At 36.7% G+C, this 23,421-nt stretch overlaps 1 protein-coding gene and 1 non-coding gene across 2 annotated transcripts in view; one reads left to right on the top strand and one right to left on the bottom strand.

The window, feature by feature from the left end:
- The window catches only part of UBE2U (ubiquitin conjugating enzyme E2 U), a 79,952-nt gene that overhangs the window by 50,566 nt on the left and 5,965 nt on the right, over window positions 1-23,421 (bottom strand). Inside the window, exons 3-6 of the mRNA XM_032296747.1 lie at window positions 22,647-22,739; window positions 20,297-20,394; window positions 16,130-16,247; window positions 10,051-10,099 (exon numbers count right to left, since the gene is read on the bottom strand). Coding sequence (XP_032152638.1) covers window positions 10,051-10,099; window positions 16,130-16,247; window positions 20,297-20,394; window positions 22,647-22,739 — 358 coding nt within the window. The remainder of the gene's footprint in view (window positions 1-10,050; window positions 10,100-16,129; window positions 16,248-20,296; window positions 20,395-22,646; window positions 22,740-23,421) is intronic.
- On the top strand, window positions 1,204-1,310 carry LOC116564180. The gene has a single exon (XR_004274770.1). It is a non-coding gene; the product is annotated as a U6 spliceosomal RNA (small nuclear RNA).

The raw sequence follows: 23,421 nt of genomic DNA on the forward strand, positions 1-23,421 counted from the left end.
AGCAAAGTAATAGTCGTTTTCTCGTACATCTTGATATCTAGGGGCATCAATGCTCTAACTTTCTTCAAGATTGCCTTCTTATTCTATGTCCTTTATACTTTTAGATATATTTTACAGCCCGCTTACAAATTTCATAAAAAAAAAAAAGCAGGAATTTGGATTGAGATTGAATTGAATCTACAGTTTAATTTCGGAAGAATTAACAATATAATAATATTGAGTTTTTCCCAAGCCACAAACATTGGATATTTCTATTTCTTTATGTCTTTTACATTTTCTCTCAGAATATTTGTGGTTTTCAGTATAGATGTCTTCTACATGTTTTGTTACATTTGGATGCTGCTCTAAATGGTATTTTTAAAATTTCAGTTTCTATCTGTTGATTAAGGGTATATAGAAATAAAGTTGATTTTTAATCTTAACTTTAATCTTGTACCATGAGTCTTTGCTAAATTCACTAATTAATTTTCAAGTTTTTTATATTCATTTGGATTTTACTATGTACATATATGCACGTGAATCATGTTATCTATGAATAAAGATAATTTGCTTCATCCTTTCCAAACTTTAAAATTTTTCTTTCTTTTCCTTGCCTCATTGCACTGGCTAGGACCTCCAGTGCAATGCTGAATGGAAGTGGTGATAGTAGACATACTTACCTTATTCCTAAACTCAGAAGAAGAGCATTCAACATTTCACATTTTAGTATGAGGTTGGCTGTTGAAATTTTGTAGATTCCCATTACTGAAATAAGGGAATTTCTATTTCAGTTTGCTAAGATTTTTTTTTTATTATGAATGGGTGTTAAATTTTAAGAAATACTTTTACTGAATTCACTGAGATAATTTTATGGCTTTTTTCTTTATTTGGCTAATAAAATGTGTTACCCAAATCGATTTTTTAATACCAGACCAATCTTGTTTTCTTATAATCAGTCCCATTTGGTCATTGTTATCGCTTTTTATTTATCAGTGGATTCAATTCACCAATATTTTGATTAGAATTTATGCACTTATGCTAAAAGGAGTTACTGATCTATAATTTCCTTTCTTGTAGTAAGTAATCTCAGAATTTAGAATCTGAGTTTAGAGGTTTAGAAATATAGTCATTTTCTCTACTCACTGAAAAGGTTTGAATACATCTTTTTAAAAAAAGTGTTTTAAAGATAACTGAATATCTCTTTCTTTTTTTAAGAGATGGGTTGTGCTCACCTCAGCAGCACGTATACTAAAATTGGAACTATATAGACAAGATTAGCATGGCCCTTGCACAAGGATGACATGCAAATTCATGAAGCATTCCATATCTTTAATTCCAAGTGGATTAAAGATTTAAACATAATACCTAACACCATAAATATCCTAGAAGAAAACCTAGGCAAAACCATTCAGGACACAAGCATAGGCAAGGACTTCATGACTAAAACACCAAAAGCATTGGCAACAAAAGCCAAAATAGACAAATGGGATCTAATTAAACTCCAGAGCTTCTGTACAGCAAAAGAAACAATCACTAGAGTGAACAGGCAACCAACAGAATGGGAAAATTTTTTTGCAATCTATCCATCTGACAAAGGGCTAATATCCAGAATCTACAAAGAACGAAAACAGATTTACAAGAAACAAACAAACAAACCTATTCAAAAGTGGGTGAAGGACATGAACAGACACTTTTCAAAAGAAGACATATATAGGGCCAACAAACATATCAAAAAATGCTCATCATCACTGGTCATTAGAGAAATGCAAATCAAAACCACATTGAGATACCATCTCACACCAGTTAGAATGGCAATCATTAAAAAATCTGGAGACAACAGATGCTGGAGAGGATGTGGAGAAATAGGAACTCTTTTACACTGTTGATGGGAGTGTAAATTAGTTCAACCATTGTGGAAGACAGTGTGGCGATTCCTCAAGGATCTGGAAATAGAAATTCCATTTGACCCAGCAATCCCATTACTGGGTATATATCCAAAGGATTATAAATTGTTCTGTTATAAAGACACATGCACACATATGTTCATTGTGGCACTGTTTACAATAGCAAAGACCTGGAACCAACCCAAATGCCCATCAATGATAGACTGGACAAAGAAAATGTGGCATATATACATGATGGAATACATGCAGCCATAAAAAATGATGAGTTTGTATCCTTTGTAGGAACATGGATGAATCTGGAAACCATCATTCTCAGCAAACTGACACAAGAACAGAAAAACAAACACCGCATGTTCTCACTCATAGAACAATGAGAATACATGGGCACAAGGAGGGGAACATCACACACTATGGTATGTTGGGGCATGGGGGGCTAGGGGAGACAGTGGGGGGCAGGGAGGTTGGAGAGGGATGACACTGGGAGAAATGCCTGATGTAGGTGATGGAGGGATGGAGACAGCAAACCACCATGGCATGTGTGTACCTACTTAACAATCCTGCAAGATCTGTACATGTACCCCAGAATTTAAAGTATAATTTAAAAAAGAGAGAGATGGGTCTCATAATATTGCCCAGGCTGGTCTTGAACTCCTGGGATCAAGAAATCCTTCCACCTTGGCCAAACAGCTGGGATTACAGACCCAAGCCACCTTACCTGGCTTGAATACCTTTTAAAATAAATTTTATTGAAGCATAATTTACATTCAATAAAATGCACACGTTTTAAGTGTACAGATTGATGAGTTTTGATACAAAAGTGTGCACCCGCATGACCATTACCCCAAACAAGATGTAGACTATTTTCATTATTTCAGAAAATTTCCTACTGCCCCTTCCCAGTCAATCTCCCTTGACATTGTGGGTAATCGCTGATCTCGTTAATCTGACAGATTAGTTTTGCCTGTCCTAGAACTTCATATAAATGGAATCATACAGTATGTATTCTTTTGTTATTGTGTTTTTTTCACTCAACCTAATGCCTGCATATTTATTCTCTATTGTTGCATGTATCAATAATTTATTCATTTTTATTTGCTGAGCATATTCTATATATTAATATAGCACAATTTATTTATGCATTCAACTGTTGATGGACATTTTGGTTGTTTTTGGTTTGAGATGTTATAAATAAAGGTGCTATAACATTTATGTACAAGTTATATCTTCTTGTGAACACACATTTTTCATTTCTTTTAGGTAAATACTTAGGAATAGATTACTGGACTATACGGAAGGTAATGTTTGACATTATAAGAAACTGTTAAACTGTTTCAAACTGGTTGTGGGCATGTAAAGTGGTAAAACGTGTGCAGCAATGCATGAAGGCTCCAATGACTCCATACCTTTACCAACATACGGAATTATTCATCTTAATTTAAGTCAATGGTGTCTTCTTCATCTTTTCCATCTCAGTAAACAACAGCAGTACCCACCCAGTCCAACCCCAAAACTAGTAATTATTCTTGGTCCCACTTTTTCTCACACCCCACACTGAATCAGTAATTCTCCTTCAGCGCAAGCCTTTAATTGACTCCCTTCTCCTCCTCCATACCTATGTCCAAACCCTTGACCGAACCACCATTGTCTTGCCCCAATCAACAGAAATAACCGAATAACTCTTCTCCTTGCTTCCACCTTAGATCTTTCACAAACCGTTGCCCTCATAGCAGTTAAAAGTACTCCTTTTAAAAGGCAAATCTTATTCTGTCTCTCCCTTTCCTAAAAGCTGTTCAACTGTGTCCCAATTTCCTTACCTGGTATAATAAAATTAATCTAAATTCCTTACACGGTTTATAAAGTCCTAAATGATTTAGCCCAGCCTACTTCTCTTACCTCCATCTACCTCTCTTGTCTTTTCCCTCTTGCTACGTTCTAGCAACAGGAGACTACTTACTGATTCTCTAACACACCATGCTCATACTCAATCCTCACATCACTCTCTCCCAAATTTTTACTTTATTTTTCTTTCAATTTCACAAATCTTGATTTTTTTTTTTTTTTTTTGAGACGGAGTTTCACTCATGTTACCCAGGCTGGAGTGCAATGGCGCAATCTCGGCTCACAGCAACCTCCGCCTCCTGGGTTCAGGCAATTCTCCTGCCTCAGCCTCCTGAATAGCTGGGATTACAGGCATGCACCACCATGCCCAGCTAATTTTTTGTATTTTTAGTAGAGACGGGGTTTCACCATGTTGACCAGGATGGTCTCGATCTCTTGACCTCGTGATCCACCCGCCTCGGCCTCCCAAAGTGCTGGGATTACAGGCTTGAGCAACCGCGCCCGGCCAAATCTTGATTTTTTAAGATAATATCATCTACAAGTTTACCTCATAATAAGGTTCTTGAGTTATCTTTGACTAAAGTTATTACAATTGCTTTCTATGTACTTAACTCATTTAATCTTCATAGCAATTCTATGAAATCAGTACTATTATTACTAGCATTTAATCTATAAAGAAACTGAGACACAGAAAAATTAACTTTTCTTAGTCACATAGTAAATGGAAGAATTGGGATTCTTTCACTTGCTGTTCTAGAAAGGCCTCTCAGTTTTGTGTGTGTGTGTGTGTGTGATAATACCATATACAGTGTTTTATAATGCACTCTTTTCATTTACTTTCTTATTGTAGTAAAAACACATAACTTTAAAATTATCATCTTAACCATTTCTGAGTGTACAGTTCAGTAGTGTTAAGAGTAGTTACATTGTTGTGCAAGAGATCTCTAGAACTTCTTCATCTTGCAACACTGAATTTCTATGTCCAACTTTTCACTTACTTTTAATGTTGACAAATATGTCTCCAGAATCATATCCAAAGGCTGCTTTTTGGATATTATTGCCTAAACCAACATTTATTTAATCAATCAGTTTTGTTGCACATTCTGTTTTCAATTTCTTATTATATATAATTCTATGATTAACATTTTTGGAATCTCTATATCTTTAAATAATTTTGAAATCTCTATAATCTAAAGATACATTTCTAGAAGTGGAAATGTTATGTTGAAGGCATGCATTTGTGTTAGGATTTTTAATATAAAATGCAAATGTTACACTCTTCTGCCTGTATCTCTCAAGTTTTGTCTTGTGCCTGCCCCTTTAAATGATTTAGTTACTCGCACATCGATGTATATTTAGCATGCTCATCATCTATCTTTCATTTTCCTCTGCTCTCTTGATTATCTAGCAACCAATCCTTTCCTCTTCTAGTTTTTATCTCAGCTCCTGATAATCTTACTTTGGTTGCCCCTGGCATTCACGATTCATGTTAACTTTTTATTCAGGTTGTCAAAATGCCTTCTCCTGGGTCAGACTGTGGGAAAGATGTCCTGTTATACCTCCACACTTTTTTTTTTCTTTTTTTTTTTTGAGACGGAGTTTCACTCTTGTTACCCAGGCTGGAGTGCAATGGCGCGATCTCGGCTCACCGCAACCTCCGCCTCCTGGGTTCAGGCAATTCTCCTGCCCCAGCCTCCTGAGTCGCTACCTCCACACTTTTGAATGTGGGGTTTCCTCTCCCCAGGATCCTCTGGCCCCATAGTCTATAGATGAATCCCTATTCTGCCTTTAGAAGTCATTTTGGCATCACCTTCTCTGAAAGCTGGTCTTTATGTGTTCCTCTCCCAATCTGCCAAGCCTGAGGAAGATGTTTCTCTCCATGTGCTCCCCCAGCATCTTGATCTTACCTCTATCATAGCATTTACTATATTATATTTATGTACTACAATGGTAAGCAGGCATGGCTCAATAAAATGTTAATTGCATTTAAAAGAGGCAGTTCCACACTTTTGCACTGTTGGTGGGAGTGTAAATTAGTTCAACCATTGTGGAAGACAGTGTGGCGATTCCTCAGGGACCTAGAAATAGAAATTCCATTTGACTCAGCAATCCCATCACTGGGTATATATCCAAAGGATTATAAATCGTTCTACTATAAGGACACGTGCACACGAATGTTCATTGCAGCACTGTTTACAATAGCAAAGACCTGGAACCAACCCAAATGTCCATCGATGATAGACTGGACAGGGAAAATGTGGCACATATACACCATGGAATATTATGCAGCCATCAGAAACGATGAGTTTGTGTCCTTTGTATGGACATGGATGAACCCTGGAAACCATCATTCTCAGCAAACTGACAGAAGAACAGAAGATCAAACACCACATGTTCTCACTCATAGGCGGGTGTTGAACAATGAGAACACATGGACACAGGGAGGGGAGCACTACACACTGGGGTCAGTTGGGGGGAAATAGGGGAGGGACGGTGGGGGGTGGGGAGTTGGGGAGACATAGCAAGGGGAGAGATTCCAGATGTAGGTGATGGGGAGGAAGGCAGCAAATCACACTGCCACGTGTGTACCTATACAACAATCTTGCATGTTCTTCACATGAACCCCCAAACCTAAAATGCAATAAAATAAATGGGAAAAAAAAAACAGGAAAAAAAAAAAGAGGCAGTTCCATTTAAAAGAAGTGGCTCCAGAGATGAATGACATAGTGAAAAAATGAAGGCCTCTGAAGGAAGCTTAGAAAAAATAAAAGCCACATGGGAAAAGGTTTCTGCTAAATATGACTCATTTCAGATATGATTCAATCTGCCCTCAGAATTCTTCCCTTAGTCACGATCTTGATACCTTCCCTGTGGTCTTCCAACTACATTCTCTGGTGGCAAATGCTCTCTATATTGTCCATTGTGCCGGACAGGCCTACTTCTTGCACTGCCTCCCTTTCAGAAGAGGAACATCTTCTGATACTATGCAACAATTAATACAAAATAAATAATTTATACTTATGGAATGGTGAAAAAAGAAGAGGGCTTCCAATGCTAGAGGATAAAGCTTGTGAGGTTAGAGATCACATATTAATCACGTGTGTATGCTCACACTGGGGCACAATGCCTGGCATACAGCATATGCTCGGTGAATTCATTTTAAGTATATGAATAAGTAGCTGTTCTCCCAAGGGCTGAAAACCTGCCCCATAACCTGTAAGTGGTAACCTATAGACCACTGCAAACACCCAAGATGACTAGTGCAAGTTCAAGTCACCTTCAGTTCATAAACATCAGCAAGATTCCCCCACTATATTGTACCCAGTTAAATAGACCTTGCCTGAGTTTCGCTATGTCTTTTAGAAACAGGGGGGCCAAATGCCTGGATATATCTTTGGAATACATTTCTACAGCCAGGCCAGTTCTTCCAGCTCATGAAGTAATACAAAGTTCTAACCATATGGCCCTAGACACACAATACTAACAGCAGCATCTTTCTTTGAACACTTTCTGCAAGATCTCATTGTGAATGCATTATTTAAAAACTAAGAACTAGACATAACTGAGCTCTGTTTCAGAGCAAATGTACCAGGGGCAAACGTTAGAATTCACAGACACACAACAAAGTGCAGCCTGATACACAGCATGAGTCTAGAGTATCATTGAAATCTAGGCTGCATTGCATCAGATGAGTCCTACCTAAGGGCTTCTCTAGAAAGTTCAGAGTAGCACAAGGCAAGCATCACAAATCAGACCTGGTTCTAGCACCATTTATCCTTGGTTTGGGTCAGAAGACCTGCTGAAGCTGAGACCACAGAAGGTCTTCTGCTCTGTTCTTACTGCCTTCTTAGTAAACACTGGCACTGTATCTTTATGAACTGCAAATAACTATGCCATAAAGAGCAATAACTTTTGACTTCTAGGGACATTCATGTTTTAGGTGATAAAACTGCCATTATGCATTGAATGACTATCACAGGCCTATTTTGTGCCAGGATGGTCAACCACATTGATACGTTTAAGGGGTAGCAATGCCCTCTACTGAATACCAACCTAGTGTATCATTAACTAGATTATGCTTACCTTTCTGCAATTTTTCAACGGTTTTTCACAAAGAGAAACCACTTAAATTACCTAATTTTATTCAACTTTTATATGGAGCTAGTCAAGGAAACATGAGCTAAAGTAAACACGGTTTCAACATTAGTTAATTGGCTGTTTTCTATATCTGATTGAGTATCAAAATAAAGCTGAGGGAAATGCTCAAGAAATTAAATGCCACAGACTCATATGTATGTTTCTAGGCCTATACCTTTTTCAGGTGTTCAAGGTGAACTGATGCCACATTCAAGGCTCTTTCCTGAAAGGTACAATGGCTTCAGCCCTAACTCTTACAAGTTTTTCCTAGAACCTTATCTTCTCCTAAATTGCTTGAATTTTTGTGATCTATAATGATCTGTGCTCATTTGGTTGACAATACATTCTTCTCTTTTCAAAAATAAAAAAAGGTGAGATCATAGTTACATTTAATTTTAATTCAACAGTCTAGAAAGAATTCAAAAATTTCCACATTCTTTCTGAAAAGGACATTTTAAAAAGATACTATAAGAGAAAAGATATCTACTTCCTTTTCTAAGTTAAAAACAAAGATTTAATTAGGACAAAAAACAGAGTTTAAATAAATAATCCTACATACCACTGCCCAACAAAATAAGAGAGGACACAAACAGATGGAGAAACATTCCATGTTCATGGTTAGGAAGAATCAATATCATGAAAATGGCCATACTGCCCAAAGTAATTTACAGATTCAACGCTATGCCCATCAAGCTACCAGTGACCTTCTTCATGGAACTGGAAAAAAACACCTTAAACTTCATATGGAACCAAAAGAGGGCCCACATAGCCAAGTCGATTCTAAGCAAAAAGAACAAAGCAGGAGGCATCACACTACCGGACTTCAAACTATACTACAAGGCTACAGTAATCAAAACAGCATGGTACTGGTACCAAAACAGAGATATCGACCAATGGAACAGAACAGAGGCCTCAGAGGAAACACAACATATCTACAACCATCTGATCTTTGACAAACCTGACAAAACAAGCAATGGGGAAAGGATTCCCTGTTTAATAAATGGTGTTGGGAAAACTGGCTATCCATGTGCAGAAAGCAGAAAGTGGACCCCTTCCTGACACCTTACACTAAAATTAACTCCAGATGGGTTAAAGACTTAAACATAAGACCTAACACCATAAAAACCCTAGAAGAAAACCTAGGCAAAACCATTCAGGACAGAGGCGTAGGCAAGGACTTCATGACCAAAACACCAAAAGTATTGGCAACAAAAGCCAAAACAGACAAATGGGACCTAATTAAACTCCACAGCTTCTGCACAGCAAAAGAAACAGTCATTAGAGTGAATCAGCAACCAACAGAACGGGAAAAAATTTTTGCCGTCTATCCATCTGACAAAGGGCTGATATCCAGAATCTACAAAGAACTAAAACAGATTTACAAGAAAAAAACAAGCCCATTCAAAAGTGGGTGAAATATATGAACAGACACTATAAAAGAAGACATACATGAGGCCAACAAACATATGAAAAAATGCTCATCATCACTGGTCATTAGAGAAATGCAAATCAAAACTACATTGAGATACCATCTCACACCAGTTAGAATTGTGATCATTAAAAAATCTGGAGACAACAGATGCTGGAGAGGATGTGGAGAAATAGGAACACTTTTACACTGTTGGTGGGAGTATAAATTAGTTCAACCATTGTGGAAGACAGTGTGGCGATTCCTCAAGGACCTAGAAATAGAAATTCCATTTGACGCAGCAATCCCATTACTGGGTATATATCCAAAGGATTATAAATCGTTCTACTATAAGGACACATGCACATGAATGTTCACTGCAGCACTGTTTACAATAGCAAAGACCTGGAACCAACCCAATGCCCATCGATGATAGGCAACGCATCACACTGGCATGTGGGTACCTATGCAACAATCTTACATGTTCTTCACATGTACCCCAAAACCTAAAATGCAATACAAAAAATAAATAAAACTTACCACATACACACAAAAAATCTAATCCTTAGGGAATACAAAAATAAACTTAACATTTGTTACAAGTCAGCAAAACATTGATTAATTGTAATATGTCAGAATGGAGGAATTGATGAATGCCTGTTATCTTTACAAGCCTTGTTAAAAACCCTTCTAAAATAAATTATTTTAATTTGTAAAAAATAAATAAATAAATAGTCCTTTTGGTAAATAAATCGATATAAAATTGTATGAAGAAAAACTTACCTCATAGGTTTATGTGGGTCTTTAGGTAACTTCTGGCTGTCATCTTTCACTACAAAGAAAAAATATGAAAGGATTCTGCTTTACTTGGAGATTGAACATACGGCTTTATGTGCACTATTTCCAAAGCCTTAATAAAATGGTAATAAAGGAATAAAAATAAGGTATAAAATCTCAAGGACAGCAAAAGAAAGATGACAAGAAAAGGTTTCAAGATGGAAAGCAGATATCAAGTGGTAACTGTCTTGGCAGGCCACAGAAATTTGAAAACAAAAACAAAAACAAAAAACCAAAACAACAACAACAACAACAAAAACCGCATGATGAGAGGAGACCACTAAAAAGCAAATGGATTTGCACTTCAGAACCTGAGAAACAATTCAGGAATTGAAGATGCCAGATACCTTTGGAAGGCGGGGTGAGAGGCAGAGTACAGACACCAAAGACTTATACCCTTATCCTGTGTCGCCAGATCATGACTACTGCTGAGATAAGAGGGAGGATATTTAACCTCTGGAAAAACTGGGCCAGAGAGACTGAGTACTGGAGGACAGTAGAAATAAAGCAGGACAGGAGTATGGTAAGAAACTGAAAATGGAATAAATCATATCAAACAGACAAGATTCCTGATTCTCTCCCCTTGTCCAGCTGTCAGAGTATTAGCAGGGCTCTCTCTGTCTCTTGCTTGCACTTGCACACATGCTCCCTCTCTGTCTCTCTCTCTCTCTCTTTCTCTCTCTCTCTCTCTCTCTTTCTCCCTCCACAAGCCTGGCAGATCCCTCTCAGGAGAAATAGTTAAGTCTAATGAAATGGTCAGGTTCACACTAAATAATTTTGCTATGAAATAAAACTGTCAACAAGTCCAGACTGTATTCAGAACTTCCAGTCTTTTTAATAGTCCATTCACCATATGCATCATATGTCCCTCATATGAATGGATAGTAAAAGATCACTAGATATTTCAGCAAGGTCAATACCATAAAAGAGAGCAATCCTAACCACAAAAAGAGAAAAATAGGAAACAGAAACATTTTTCTCAAAATCTTCCAGAATATACAACAAACAAAGAGATGGATAACAGGAGAAATTCAGTTAAAAAAAAATTAGAGGATCAGATCAGTAGACCCAACATTCAAATCAGAGCAGATCTAGAAGAGACAATAGGGAAAATGAAGAGAGAAGAAGTTACAAAATAAATCACATAAGAAATTTTCCCAGAACTGAATGATTAGAGATTGAGAATTTGATAGCTTATCAAATGTCCTATGTAATGTGGAGGCAGGGAAGGGGAGGATACACCAACAAATGTTATCAAAAATTTCCTATCACTGGGAATAAAAAGAAGGTTTAAAAAGCTTCCAATCACATATGAAAGATTGGACATCGGAATGAAATTAGACTTCTCAAGAGCACACTAGAAACTGAAAGGTAGTAAAATATTTACAATTTGGAAAGAAAACTATTTCCAAACTAAAATTTAACCAAACTATGAGCATATGAGAGTAGCAATAATTACATTTTTAGGCATGCAGAGTTATAAAAGGTTTAACTCCCATGTACTAGGAAGCTCCTAGAAGATGTGCTCCAACAAAACAAAGGCACAGAACCAACCAAGAGGAAAATGAGGGATCGAAAGCGAGCAGGAGCTCCAACCCAGAAGCACCAAAAAGTCCACCCCAGCACACCTGCAAGAGAACCGGCAACACAGAACTCGGGACAAAAAGGCCATCATCCCAGCACACCTGCAAGAGAACCGCCAATTCAGAATTCAAGAGGAGGGAGGGAGTGCCACAGGAAAGAGGGCTCCAAAAACAAAACAAAACAGACTCAATGCTGACTGATACCTGGGAGCTGTTTTACAGCTTTATCAGGAAGTTTAGAGGAAGAAAAGATAGTTTACACATAAAAAAGGAATGTAAAATCAGACCTTTTTTTTTTACAAGAAAAGAAAGATAATCATTTACGGTTTATCTATGACAAGTATTTATAAAGCCATATTAATGTAACCAAATCATATTAGGAGGATGAAGGAGAGGGAATATGGGTAGGAATGGTAGTATTAAAAGCGAAATCTTTGTATTTTGTAAGATGAAGCCTATAAATAATATCTGAAACTGAAAAGCCTGGAAATATTAGTACAGAATAAGCTTAGAAATGTAGTGGGGTAAATGCCAGATGAAACAGCTAAATGTGTTGAAAGTTATGACTGCCTCTGGCAGGCAGCATTCAGGTTTTTAATATTTCATTAAAAACCGATTCCTATTATTTGTCCTTTAAAACTATAAACATATATTTCTTTGATAGAAAATAAATACTTAACATTTCTCATTAAAAATAGCAACTTAGAAACTTTGCTGAAAAATTATTGGACTATCTGGTATAATGAAATACAAACAAGAAAAAAGAGGTATGTAACCCAAGCAAATAGATCCACACTCTGCCACCACGCTGTTAAACTCAGTTTTTTAATATCTCATGACATTTGTAAGTAACAGGATATCCGTAACAAAGCTGTAATCAATAACAAAACTGGTTCTGAATGATGGTGCCAAAGCTCATGTTCTTTAACAAGTAAGCAACGTTACTGGACTAAATTTTGTTTTCCCCTGACATCCAGAAAGTATATTTCTCAGGGGAAGGGTTATTCCTACACCTAACCAAAGAAGTATCCTTACTTTAAAAAGAAATGGAAACCTGAAATCCTATGAAACACCACCTGCTTCTGCTGCAGAGACAATTTGCCTTAAAATTGCTCTATTATTATAAGGATTTTTTAAAACTCAGTGAACAAATTGGCAGCTGGAATTGGAGAAGAGTCAAATGTCTGTCACAACATTTTCCTAATCGTAGGCAGAATATGATGTATTTATAGAATTACCAGGTTTTAAAAAAGTATACAACACGAATTAGTATTATAATCTCCCTAATATTTCTATATTCTTCTTTATTCTAATATTATGACTCATATGTCAATTATACTTTATTTAGATGAGTATCTGAAATGTATTAGATGATCCTCCTTTTTTATTAAAAACTCTAGGGATATACTTGGCTAAGAAAAAATAATTACCTCAGGCTTAGCTACCATTACTCAGCTATACTATTTTTATATTCTTGTATTTTGCTTCAACCAAAGGTTTTAAAAATTATACAAAACTTAGGTTTTAAAATATCAAAACAACTGTGAAAACAGAAAGTAAATATTACTTGACAATACAACTACTTGGAAGTCAAAATTCACAAGGATGAACTGAAAAAAGAGGCAGACAATTCCTCATATGAAACCTCATCTGAAAGCTCATAACAAATTAGAAAGTAAGTAGCAATACTCAGAATCTATGAGGAAAACAGTTGTTATACATTGTCTCCAGACCTTCCTCCTCTGAGTTTTCCTGAACTAGTTGAAGAATAAGTTGGAAGGTATTTAAAAGGCCCCCTTATCCAATTCTTGGCACTTCTTTTATCAAAGAAGCTCTTTGATAACATCTCTGAAACATGGTCATTTAGCTCTATCTAATAAACACTAGTTACAAAAGAATACTTTTAGTAACAGAGAGTTTACTAACTGCCAACCTGGCCTTGTCCATTCTTTTAAGCAACTTGAATTGTTAAAAAAATTTGTTCCTCATATTTGGCCAACTGGGACCCGGATGGACTTTACCATTAAGAATGGTGCAACTATAGAGTCATTTCATCAGTTAGGCACCCAACTTGGCTATGTAATTGATTGTCTAAACTGGTACCCTGCAAGTGAAAGGAGGCACTGGAAATAATTATATCAGGACTGTCTCAGGCAGTCTGGGGCATATGAGCACTCTAAGAAAGGAAAAGGGGCCAGGCGACAAGGAAAGGAGGCTGCCAGGAAATGGGAAGGTCATTGGACCTCTACACTGGGTTTGAGCTTAGAGCTTAGCTTGGTCGTCTTGTCAATACACTGGGGCAAAGACCTTGCTGTTCAGGGTAGGCAAACAACAGAGGCTGGGGAAAAGTTTGGGTAATAAGTGACATTTACATGTCTGCATATCACATGCCAGGCTTAGACTTAGGATAATAACATTAATTCCAGATGACTGATTATGGGAGAAGAGTCCCTGATATAGTTAAGGTATGTTCTGACACAGGCAGGGCCAAATCTGCATATTCTGAACTTCAATTCTGGTACCCAGCAGGCCTGGGGAAAGTATGACTGACTTGTAGCTTCAGTATTTGTCCTACGTTAGTTTTCTGAAGCAACAGAGAAGAAACCTCCTTTTTCCACGGGAAATCCCTATGAATATTTGAAAACAGCTTTTACAACAGCCCTTTATCTTTTCTTCCATTGGTTAAACATACACAGTTTCTTCAGCCTTTAGAAATATGGCACTCCAAGTCAAGCCTACTGGTATTCCAGATGAAAGGACACCAAGTCAGAAAAGGGTAAAATTAGTGTATAACACATACTTAGTGAAGGGAATTTTCTTTTTTTTTTTTTTGAGATGGAGTTTCGCTCTTGTTACCCAGGCTGGAGTGCAATGGTGCTATCTCGGCTCACCGCAACCTCTGCCTCCTGGGTTCAGGCAATTCTCCTGCCTCAGCCTCCTGAGTAGCTGGGACTACAGGCACGCACCACCATGCCCAGCTAATTTTTTGTATTTTTAGTAGAGACGGGGTTTCACCATGTTGACCAAGATCATCTCGATCTCTTGACCTTGTGATCCACCCACCTCAGCCTCCCAAGGTGCTGGGATTACAGGTGTGAGCCACCACGCCTGACCAGGAATTTTCTACTACTACTTCACATTAAACTTGGGATCAAATAGCTTCCCCAAGAACTTTGTCATATAATAAAGTTCTATGGTACTGGAAAAGATGCTTGATCAACACCTTGATTTGTATCAGAGCAAAAAACCCTGTGGAGGAGGAGCAATAGAACTTGGTCACAATTATACAGACCTGGGTAATGGACTGGGGCTCCTGGAAGGGAAATAGAAAAAGAGACAATGGAAATCTGAGAGAAAAAGCACTATGAGAAATCAAGGCCTGAGCTGGGTACAGTGGCTCACGCCTGTAATCACAGCACTTTGGGAGGCCGAGGTGAGAAGATCACAAGGTCAGGAGTTCAAGATCAGCCTGAACAACATGGTGAAACCCCATCTGTACTAAAAATACAAAAATTAGCTGCGCATGGTGGTGGGTGCCTGTAATCCCAGCTACTCAGGAGGCTGAGGCAGAAGAATCATTTGAACTTGGGAGGCGGAGGTTGCAGTGAACCGAGATCTCACCACTGCACTGCCGCCTGGGCAACAGAATGAGACTCCATCTCAAAAGAAAGAAAAGAAAAGAAAATCAAATCCTGTTGATTGGGAAGGTAATGATACCAGCTACTATGCAAGTTGCTGTGTGCTACCGGAAGATGGGGCAGTATATAAAGGAAATAACTATGTCACTAGGGGCCCAGCTCTCAGCTGTAGGAAACCCTTCTGTGCACAAGAAGCCAGAAGCAGTGCTGTACTACCTGGAGAGACAGAGTACAGGGGCAATGGAGGCATTGGAGTTAAAAGTCACAGCGAAGATGCTGGCAGGATACCAAGGGTATCAGGAAAACACTGCTCAGTAGAGCAGAAAGACTGAAGAGCTTTGCTCTATTTCCACGTGTGCTCTTGGAAGGAATTCCTGGAGGGAACTCTCTGGAAAAAAAAATTGACATCTTGCTAATCAAGAAGACAAGTGGTGCAAATTGGTAAGATCTGGAGTGCCACAGGTGAAGTCTGGAAAATGTCGGCGACAGATTGAAGAGTTAAAATTAGACGTCATATCTTTATGATGGGTAGACTAGGTTCATTTGGCACCATCCGTACATATGACCATAACATTTAAAGATACTGAGTTTAAGATCCTTGATGATCTTTAAAAAAGGATCACACTGATGGTGTGACAAAGACTTATAGTAGTACAGATCTTAATATCATTTCATTACTGAAAATGGATACAGAAAATATTTTAAATATTCCCTTATATAACAATTATTTCTTAGGTCACTATGCCATAAATGTTTAATAAATAATTGATAATTGCCAAGTAACAAAATGTAGGTACTTCTTACTTTGTAATGGCCTGCTGAAAACTTTTAGAATTGCTCTGTACAGACATTCACTTTCAGTCAGTATTCTGGCTGCTTCCAAATTCACTGGATTCTCTGGCACTGGATTAGAAAGCATAACCTATAGAAAAACACAGAAAACAGAGAGTTTCAAAAGTAAACTTTTTTAGAGCAAAAAGACAAACCAATATATACAACTTTCAATAAGCATTTATCAAATGCTTACAATGTATGGTTCTGGAGATTGATTAAAAAATGAGACATAGTCTGTACTCTCAAGAAACCTAACATTAGGCTCATTGTATGATATAAAACCAGGAGATATCAAAAAGCAAGTTACAACTTTCTTTCTGTAACCTATTCCTTCCTATTATATGCATTTAAATTGAATTTAAATTAAGATTATAAAAATTTTAGTTGAAGTTGATTAGTATATTTAGACTTCAAAAAATTTTAAACAACATTTCAAGTACCTTCCCCTTGAATAACAATGTGATCATTGGAAATGTATCTCATTTGTTATTCAAAAAGAAGTAGTTAGTAATTATGGTCTAAACTTGTATTGTCCATCACTATAGGCACAACCACAGGTGACTATTTAAATTTAAAATAATGAAAATGAAATAAAATAAAAAATTCAGTTCCTTAGTCACAGTAGCAACATTTCAAGTGATCAATAGCCACATATAACTAGTGGCTACTGTGTTGAACAGTGCAGATATAATGGACATTTCCATCAATGCAGAAAGTTCTACTGGGTAGCACTGACCTTCAAAGGAATACTGAACAGCTATTAAAATATTGATTGTAACCATATGGAAGTAACTTGAGAGACAATGTTAAATGAAAAAGAAACAGGCTATATGGTTTATATAATCACGTGCCACATAACAATGCTTCACTCAACAACAGATGGCATATACCATGGAGGTCCCATAACATAATAATACCAGTTGTTTACTGTACTTTTTCTATATTTAGATACACAAATTGTGTTACAATGGCCTCTAGTGTTTAGTATAGTAACAAGTTGTACAGGTTTGTAGCCTAGGAGCAACAGGCTATACTACATAGCCTAGGTATGTGTTAGGCTATACCATCTTGGTTTGTGTAAGTACACTCCATGATCTTCACACAATGATGAAATGTTTAACAATTCATTTCTCACGATGTATCCTTGCTGTTAAGTGCATGACAATATACATACCATAACTGCAACAATGTAAACATTCAGATTCATTCATTTTATTTAATATCTACCAAATGTCAGCATTGTCCTGGTTAGGCACTGAGAAATCAAGGATGAACTAGACCTATTTCCTGATTTTGGGGAGCTTGTAGTCCAATAGGAGAAGACAGATAAGTAAGCAGTGTGTGTACTGTAGTATTAGTGTTCTAACAGAAACCTGCTCAGGGGACTGTTGGGTGTGTGGCAAAGGAAGCTCCCCTGAAACCAAAGCTATTAATTCTACCTAGGAAAATAAATCAGAAAAGGTATCCTAGAGGAAGACTCATTTGATCTAACTTTTACAACATGAACAGCTGCTTACTGGACAGACTGAGGAAGAAGGGAGGAGAAAATGGGTTGCCAGGCAGAGGGGAATTGGACTGACAATTTTCTAAGGTCTAAGACTTTAGAACTCTATTAATGTTTTTTGATCTGAATTGAACCAAGCAATGTGAGTGAAGATAAAGTAGGAGCAGAATTGCATGGTGTATTAGGGAGAGTTTAGGTGTGAGGATTAGATATGCCACAGAACTAGAGCTTACACCTGTGGAGAAGGTGGAATCCACCGAAAGATTTTAAATAGAACCACAGGAGAAAAGATCAGGAAGCTCTTTCTTAGTAAGAGCAGAGTTAAGGGTTTTCTTTATAATTATCAGTGATTTTCTTTTCCTTCTCATTATCTTAAAAATCTTTTGTAATGTGTGCACAATTTGTTTTATTGATGTTTTTGAAAAATAAAAAGACAAAAAACTGTGTTATCTACTGGCTTTCCATGATATATTTAGCAACACTTTAGTATCACTTTGCATTACTGTTTAATAGTAAGAATAATCATAATATTAACCAACTAGAGGTTCAGCATCCCAATCTGAAATCCTAAACACTCCAAAATTCAAAACTTTCTGAGCATTGACGTGATGTGCAAAGGAATTGCTCACTGGAGCATTTCAGATTTCAAATTTTCAAATTTGGGATGCTCAAATGGTGAGCATATATAATGCAAATATTCAAAAACTGGAAAAATCCCCAAATCTTAAGCATTTCAAACAAGAGACACTCAACCTGTATTAACTATTCAGTTCTTTTCTTGGACCAGGCAGAGTTCCAAATTCTTTACATGCATTTATTTGTTTCATCCTCACAGGTTTCATGAGGTAACAATAGCCCCATTTTACTGATGAAGAAATTGAAGCACGGAGAAGTGGGAAAATTTTGTCCAATGGTACAAAGGTAACAAGTGACAGAATCAGGATGTGAAGCCAAGCAATTTAACTCAGAGCCCCAAATTTCCCTTTTATCAAATTATTCTGCAATTCAAAATTTTCACCAGTTCATTCTGGTTTGCCCATACTCATTACATTTTGAAATCATTTAGCTATTCTTATGGCAGACTCTAGTTTACATAGATGAGATCAGAATATATCTCAGTTTAAAGGAATCTAAAGGATTAACCCCAGATTTCTGCATATCACACTCATTCCCTTGAGTTTTTTGCTCAAATGTTTCTTTCCTAGAACACAGTCTCACACAAGTAGATCCTCAATACATATTTGTAGAATGAATGAATGAACTGAACGTTGAATCTTTTCTAAAGATTACAATGTACTTAGTATGCTAAGATGACTAGCCAAGAAAGTATAATTTTATTTTCAAAAATAAGAAATACAAGAAATGGAATTTATAATTCAATATTTTAAAAATTCAATTATGCCAGAATATTTTATATTCCAAGTATTCTGGATAATCAAAATGTAGTAATTTATCTCCAGGCATTATTAGTGATAAGTAGGTCCATGGATAGATTATTGCTAAGCTAGATCTAAGTGGTCAAAGCAAGTGTTGCTGAAATAATTCATTTTAGCATCAGATAAGATATGAGGATTTTTTAAGAATCTGAAATAATACAACACTAGCTGGATGTGGTGTCTGCTCCCTGTAATCCCAGCAACTTGGGAGACTGAGGTAAGACGGTCTCTGGAGCCTAGGAGTTCGAGACCAGCCAGAGCAACATAGTGAGACCATTTCTCTAGAGAAAATTTAAAAACAAATTTTTTTATGCTTAAAAAATTAAAATTTCTAGAGAACATTTTAAAAAAATTTTTTAATTAAAAAAATTAAATTTTCTAGAGAAAATTAAAAAACAATGTGGTCCCAGCTATTCGAGAGGCTGAAGTGGTAGGATCACTTGAGCCCAGGAGGTTGAGGCTGCAGTGAACCATGATTGTGCCACTGCAACTCCAGCATGGATGACAACAGAGCCAGATCCTATCAAAGAAAAAAAAAGGAAGAAAGAAGAAAGAAAGAAAGAAAGAAAGAAAGAAAGAAAAAGAAAGAAAGAAAGAAAGAAGGAAAGAAAGGAAAAGGCACAACACTGAGGTATGCTTCTAAGGACCATGGGTCCAGTGGGTAAAGGTGGCATTTGAGAAACAGGCATCTGAGGAGAGGAGAAAATCCTTGGCATAATTGTTCACTGGGTTTGATATGAATGCTAATGAGACAGAAAGCAGCTAACTAGCACTGTCAGAAACAAAAAACAAAGGTGAGCATTTTAAGTTGTAGTCACTCGATCCATCTCTCTCAGGAAGGCAAGGTCAGTAAATGAAGAAGGATGTAAAAGGCCTGTTCAACACCAGGAAGTGAAGGTAGGAGCCAAAAGAAAACCTACGGTTATATTTTCAGAATTGAAGCCACCTAAATCATTATTTTCTTCTTTTATAAGATACGTATTCTTTGGTCTTAAGGGGCCTTAACTATCAGTTTCACTTTAAAATAATAGTCTTTATAATTTCCACTTTGTAGCCTTCATATAGAAATATGGATCTAAAAAAGCTTCTCAAATTCTTTAAATACTTAAATATGCATTGTATGTTTTAATTCTTATAGTTTGAACAGTTAGATAATTAAAAGTATTAAAAAGAAGATTATATGCAATCTATTCTTACCTGTAGGGCAAGTAAGATGCTGCTCAATGTATAGTTTGTATTCCACATCATAAGGTCGTCCAAAAAACTTATACAGGGCTGACCAGTATGGGGGTCTACTGTATTAAAATAATACATTAATATTGGCATATATAATAAATTATCATTTAAAACTTACAAACATTAAAATGATACGCCAGAAAAATGATTTGCATTTACTCTTCCTTTTTCCTAGTTCCTCTCTGTAATAAGAAGCACTATATCCATCCCTGGTTCCCATCCATTACCGTGTTGTTTTGGCTGAATATATAGGTGCCCCTACTGTTTTTCCTACCCTCTCCTCTAGCAAGATATGGCTCTGTGACTAAGTTTTAGTTGTGGAATATAAGTGTGCAATTTCTGAATCATTTTTTAAAGGAAGCTGGTTTTCCTTCTTTTTTTCCCCCTTCCCACTGACTGGAAATGGTGACAGAGTAAATGCTTTAGTCCCAGAAATGGAATCCTCCACCTTGAGGATGGGCAAAACTTAACCTCCAGTCTTGGCCTGTTATATTAAGTTGGAAAGATGTACAGAAGCTTGGCCTATGCCCTAACACAATTAATTTAGTGTTTGGAGAAATAACAGAGTTAAATAAGACAAATACAACTATACAATGGACTAGAAGAAACTTAAAATGACTATTTGATTTTGTTTTGGGAAAGGATCATCTAAGATGAAAGACAATCGCAAAAACCCCAAAGGAAAAGAGTAATAGATCTTAAATATAAACTTATTTTAAATCATAAAAATCTCTAAATCCCAGATGTGAAAAAATGGCATAAACAAAATTGAAAATTAATGACAAATTAGAGGAAATATTTGCAGCATCTAGGACAATGTGATAACATTGTCAATTACAACATACAAGTCACAAAAGAATCAACAAATGTGAAAAAATGTTTCCTTCTCAAGTATTCAAAGAAGTGCTTATTAAAATAATACCAAGGCTCTTACCAAATTGGCAAAAAAAATTTCTTCAAAGTTTCAATGGCCAGAATTGGAAGGTACTAAAATGAGAACTTTATATATACTTTTTGGTAGGAGTATAAATACCACCAAAAGGCAATTTGGCTTTTTATATCTAAAGACTTAAAACTGTACATAGCCACCCTTGGGGGGTTTGAAAGCTAGTAAATAATCCTTTTAACCCCTCAAGTTCATATGTAATTATAAAACAGATCAAGTATTGAAAGATGGAAGTAAAAACATCAGCTTCATTGTACGCAACACTGAAATGGAGAATGCACTTGATGAATGGCTTTAATCAGGCTCCACAAAAGTCCCCCTGATTTGAACTTAACTCCCAAACTGAAGGCCTGCCTAAATTTCCTGCCTGCAGAAAAAGAGACTGTACCCAGGATAGTTAGAAAGAGAGAGTGTTGAGAAAATTCTGGGCCACTAATTCTTAATTCTTTCCTTCATCCTCCTAATCAGATAAATGACTTCCCTTGGGAGGAGAGATGGGTAAAAGAGCGGTCACAAGTTTTCCCATACCTTCCCTCCTAGAGACTAAAGTTCCCTCTACTTTATGGACATGATATTTATAAAAAAATATCATTTTTTATAATAATGAAAAATTAGATCCAACTAAAATATTGAACAATAGAGGAATGGTTAAGTGTATTGTCGAACGATTTAAGACAATCTTTTAAAAATGTTTAACAATGCAGAAAAAAGATACATAGTTTTAAAATTAAAAACCTAGGCCAGGCGCGGTGGCTCACACCTGTAATCCCAGCACTTTGGGGATCCAAGGTAGATGGATGGTCAGGTGTTCAAGACCAGCCTGGCCAACATGGTGAAACCCCGTCTCTACTAAAAATACAAAAACTAGTTGAGTGTGGTGGTGCATGCCTGTAGTCCCAGCTACTCGGGACGCTGAGGTAGGAGAATCGACTGAACCAGAAAGGCGGAGGTTACAGTGAGCCAAGATCACACCACTGCACTCCAGCCTGGGCAACAGAATAAACCTGTCTCAAAAAAAACCACACACACACACACACACACACACACACACACACACACACGCACATAAAATAAATAAATTTAAAAACATAGAGGCAAAACTTCAGATGTAATACCTCAACTACATAGAGAAAAGTTCATACATAGAAAAAAGAAAATAAATTTGGCGAAATGTTGACAGTATTTTCTCTTTGCATTAGAATTTAAGGTGATTGTTAATTTTTTCCAGCCTTTTCATATTTTCCCCAATGAGAGTTCTTACTTTTATAATCATAATAAAGCTCTTAAAAAGAAACATGATTATTATAAGAAACAAGGATAATAGGAACAAAGCCTCTGATGATAAAAATCTCATTTAGTTCTTACCATTTGGATGAAAAGGAATTGTTATAAATTTCACAACTGGAGCAATATGGTTGTACTCCGATGTAAAATGTATTGTCAGTTGGAAGACTAAATCTATGACATAGAAATAAACATTTTTACTAAAGTGTCATGTTGTATTGATTAACTGTAACCTGATTAACACTGGAGTTTCTCCCTGTGGTTTAGACTTTCCACAGTTTTATTTTCAAGTAAATTGATTCACCGACTATACAGACTCCTCTGGATAGTATAACAGACACTTCACAACCTGTTATTATCACATGCTTTCAGTCTCTTTCCCACTAGTCCTTTCCATCTGCTACCTTTGTCCCCTTAATACCCAGCCCCTCCATCGTATTTCATATTGACTGAATTCATGTTCCCAGAATCTGCTACAACCTTTCTTGTCTCCAAGTCTCTGCTGTGCCGTTTACTCTGCCTGAATTTTCTTCTCCTCCTTCTGAACCTGGCAGACTCTTACACATTTTTCAGGACCCAACTCAAATGTGATCTCCTTGGGAAGACATTCCTGACTCCCTCAGGCATAATTAACTAATCCTCTTCCTCTTTAGCATTCTGTTCAAAATTCATAATAATGCATATTTTATTGTAATTATCTGCTGATATATTTGTCTCCCCTACCTCACTCAAGAAATCTCTTATTAATCCATGATTGAAAGAAAACATGATCATTACAGTTTATAGTGGCTCAGTCTTCTTGAGATTTTTTGATTTATAGAAATTTGAGGGAAAATTATAAAGGAAAAAATGAGAA

The sequence above is a fragment of the Sapajus apella genome, unplaced genomic scaffold, assembly GCF_009761245.1.
Source record: "Sapajus apella isolate SASKATOON/1434 unplaced genomic scaffold, GSC_monkey_1.0 scaffold36, whole genome shotgun sequence".
In the NCBI taxonomy this organism is placed as follows: Eukaryota; Metazoa; Chordata; class Mammalia; order Primates; family Cebidae; genus Sapajus; species Sapajus apella.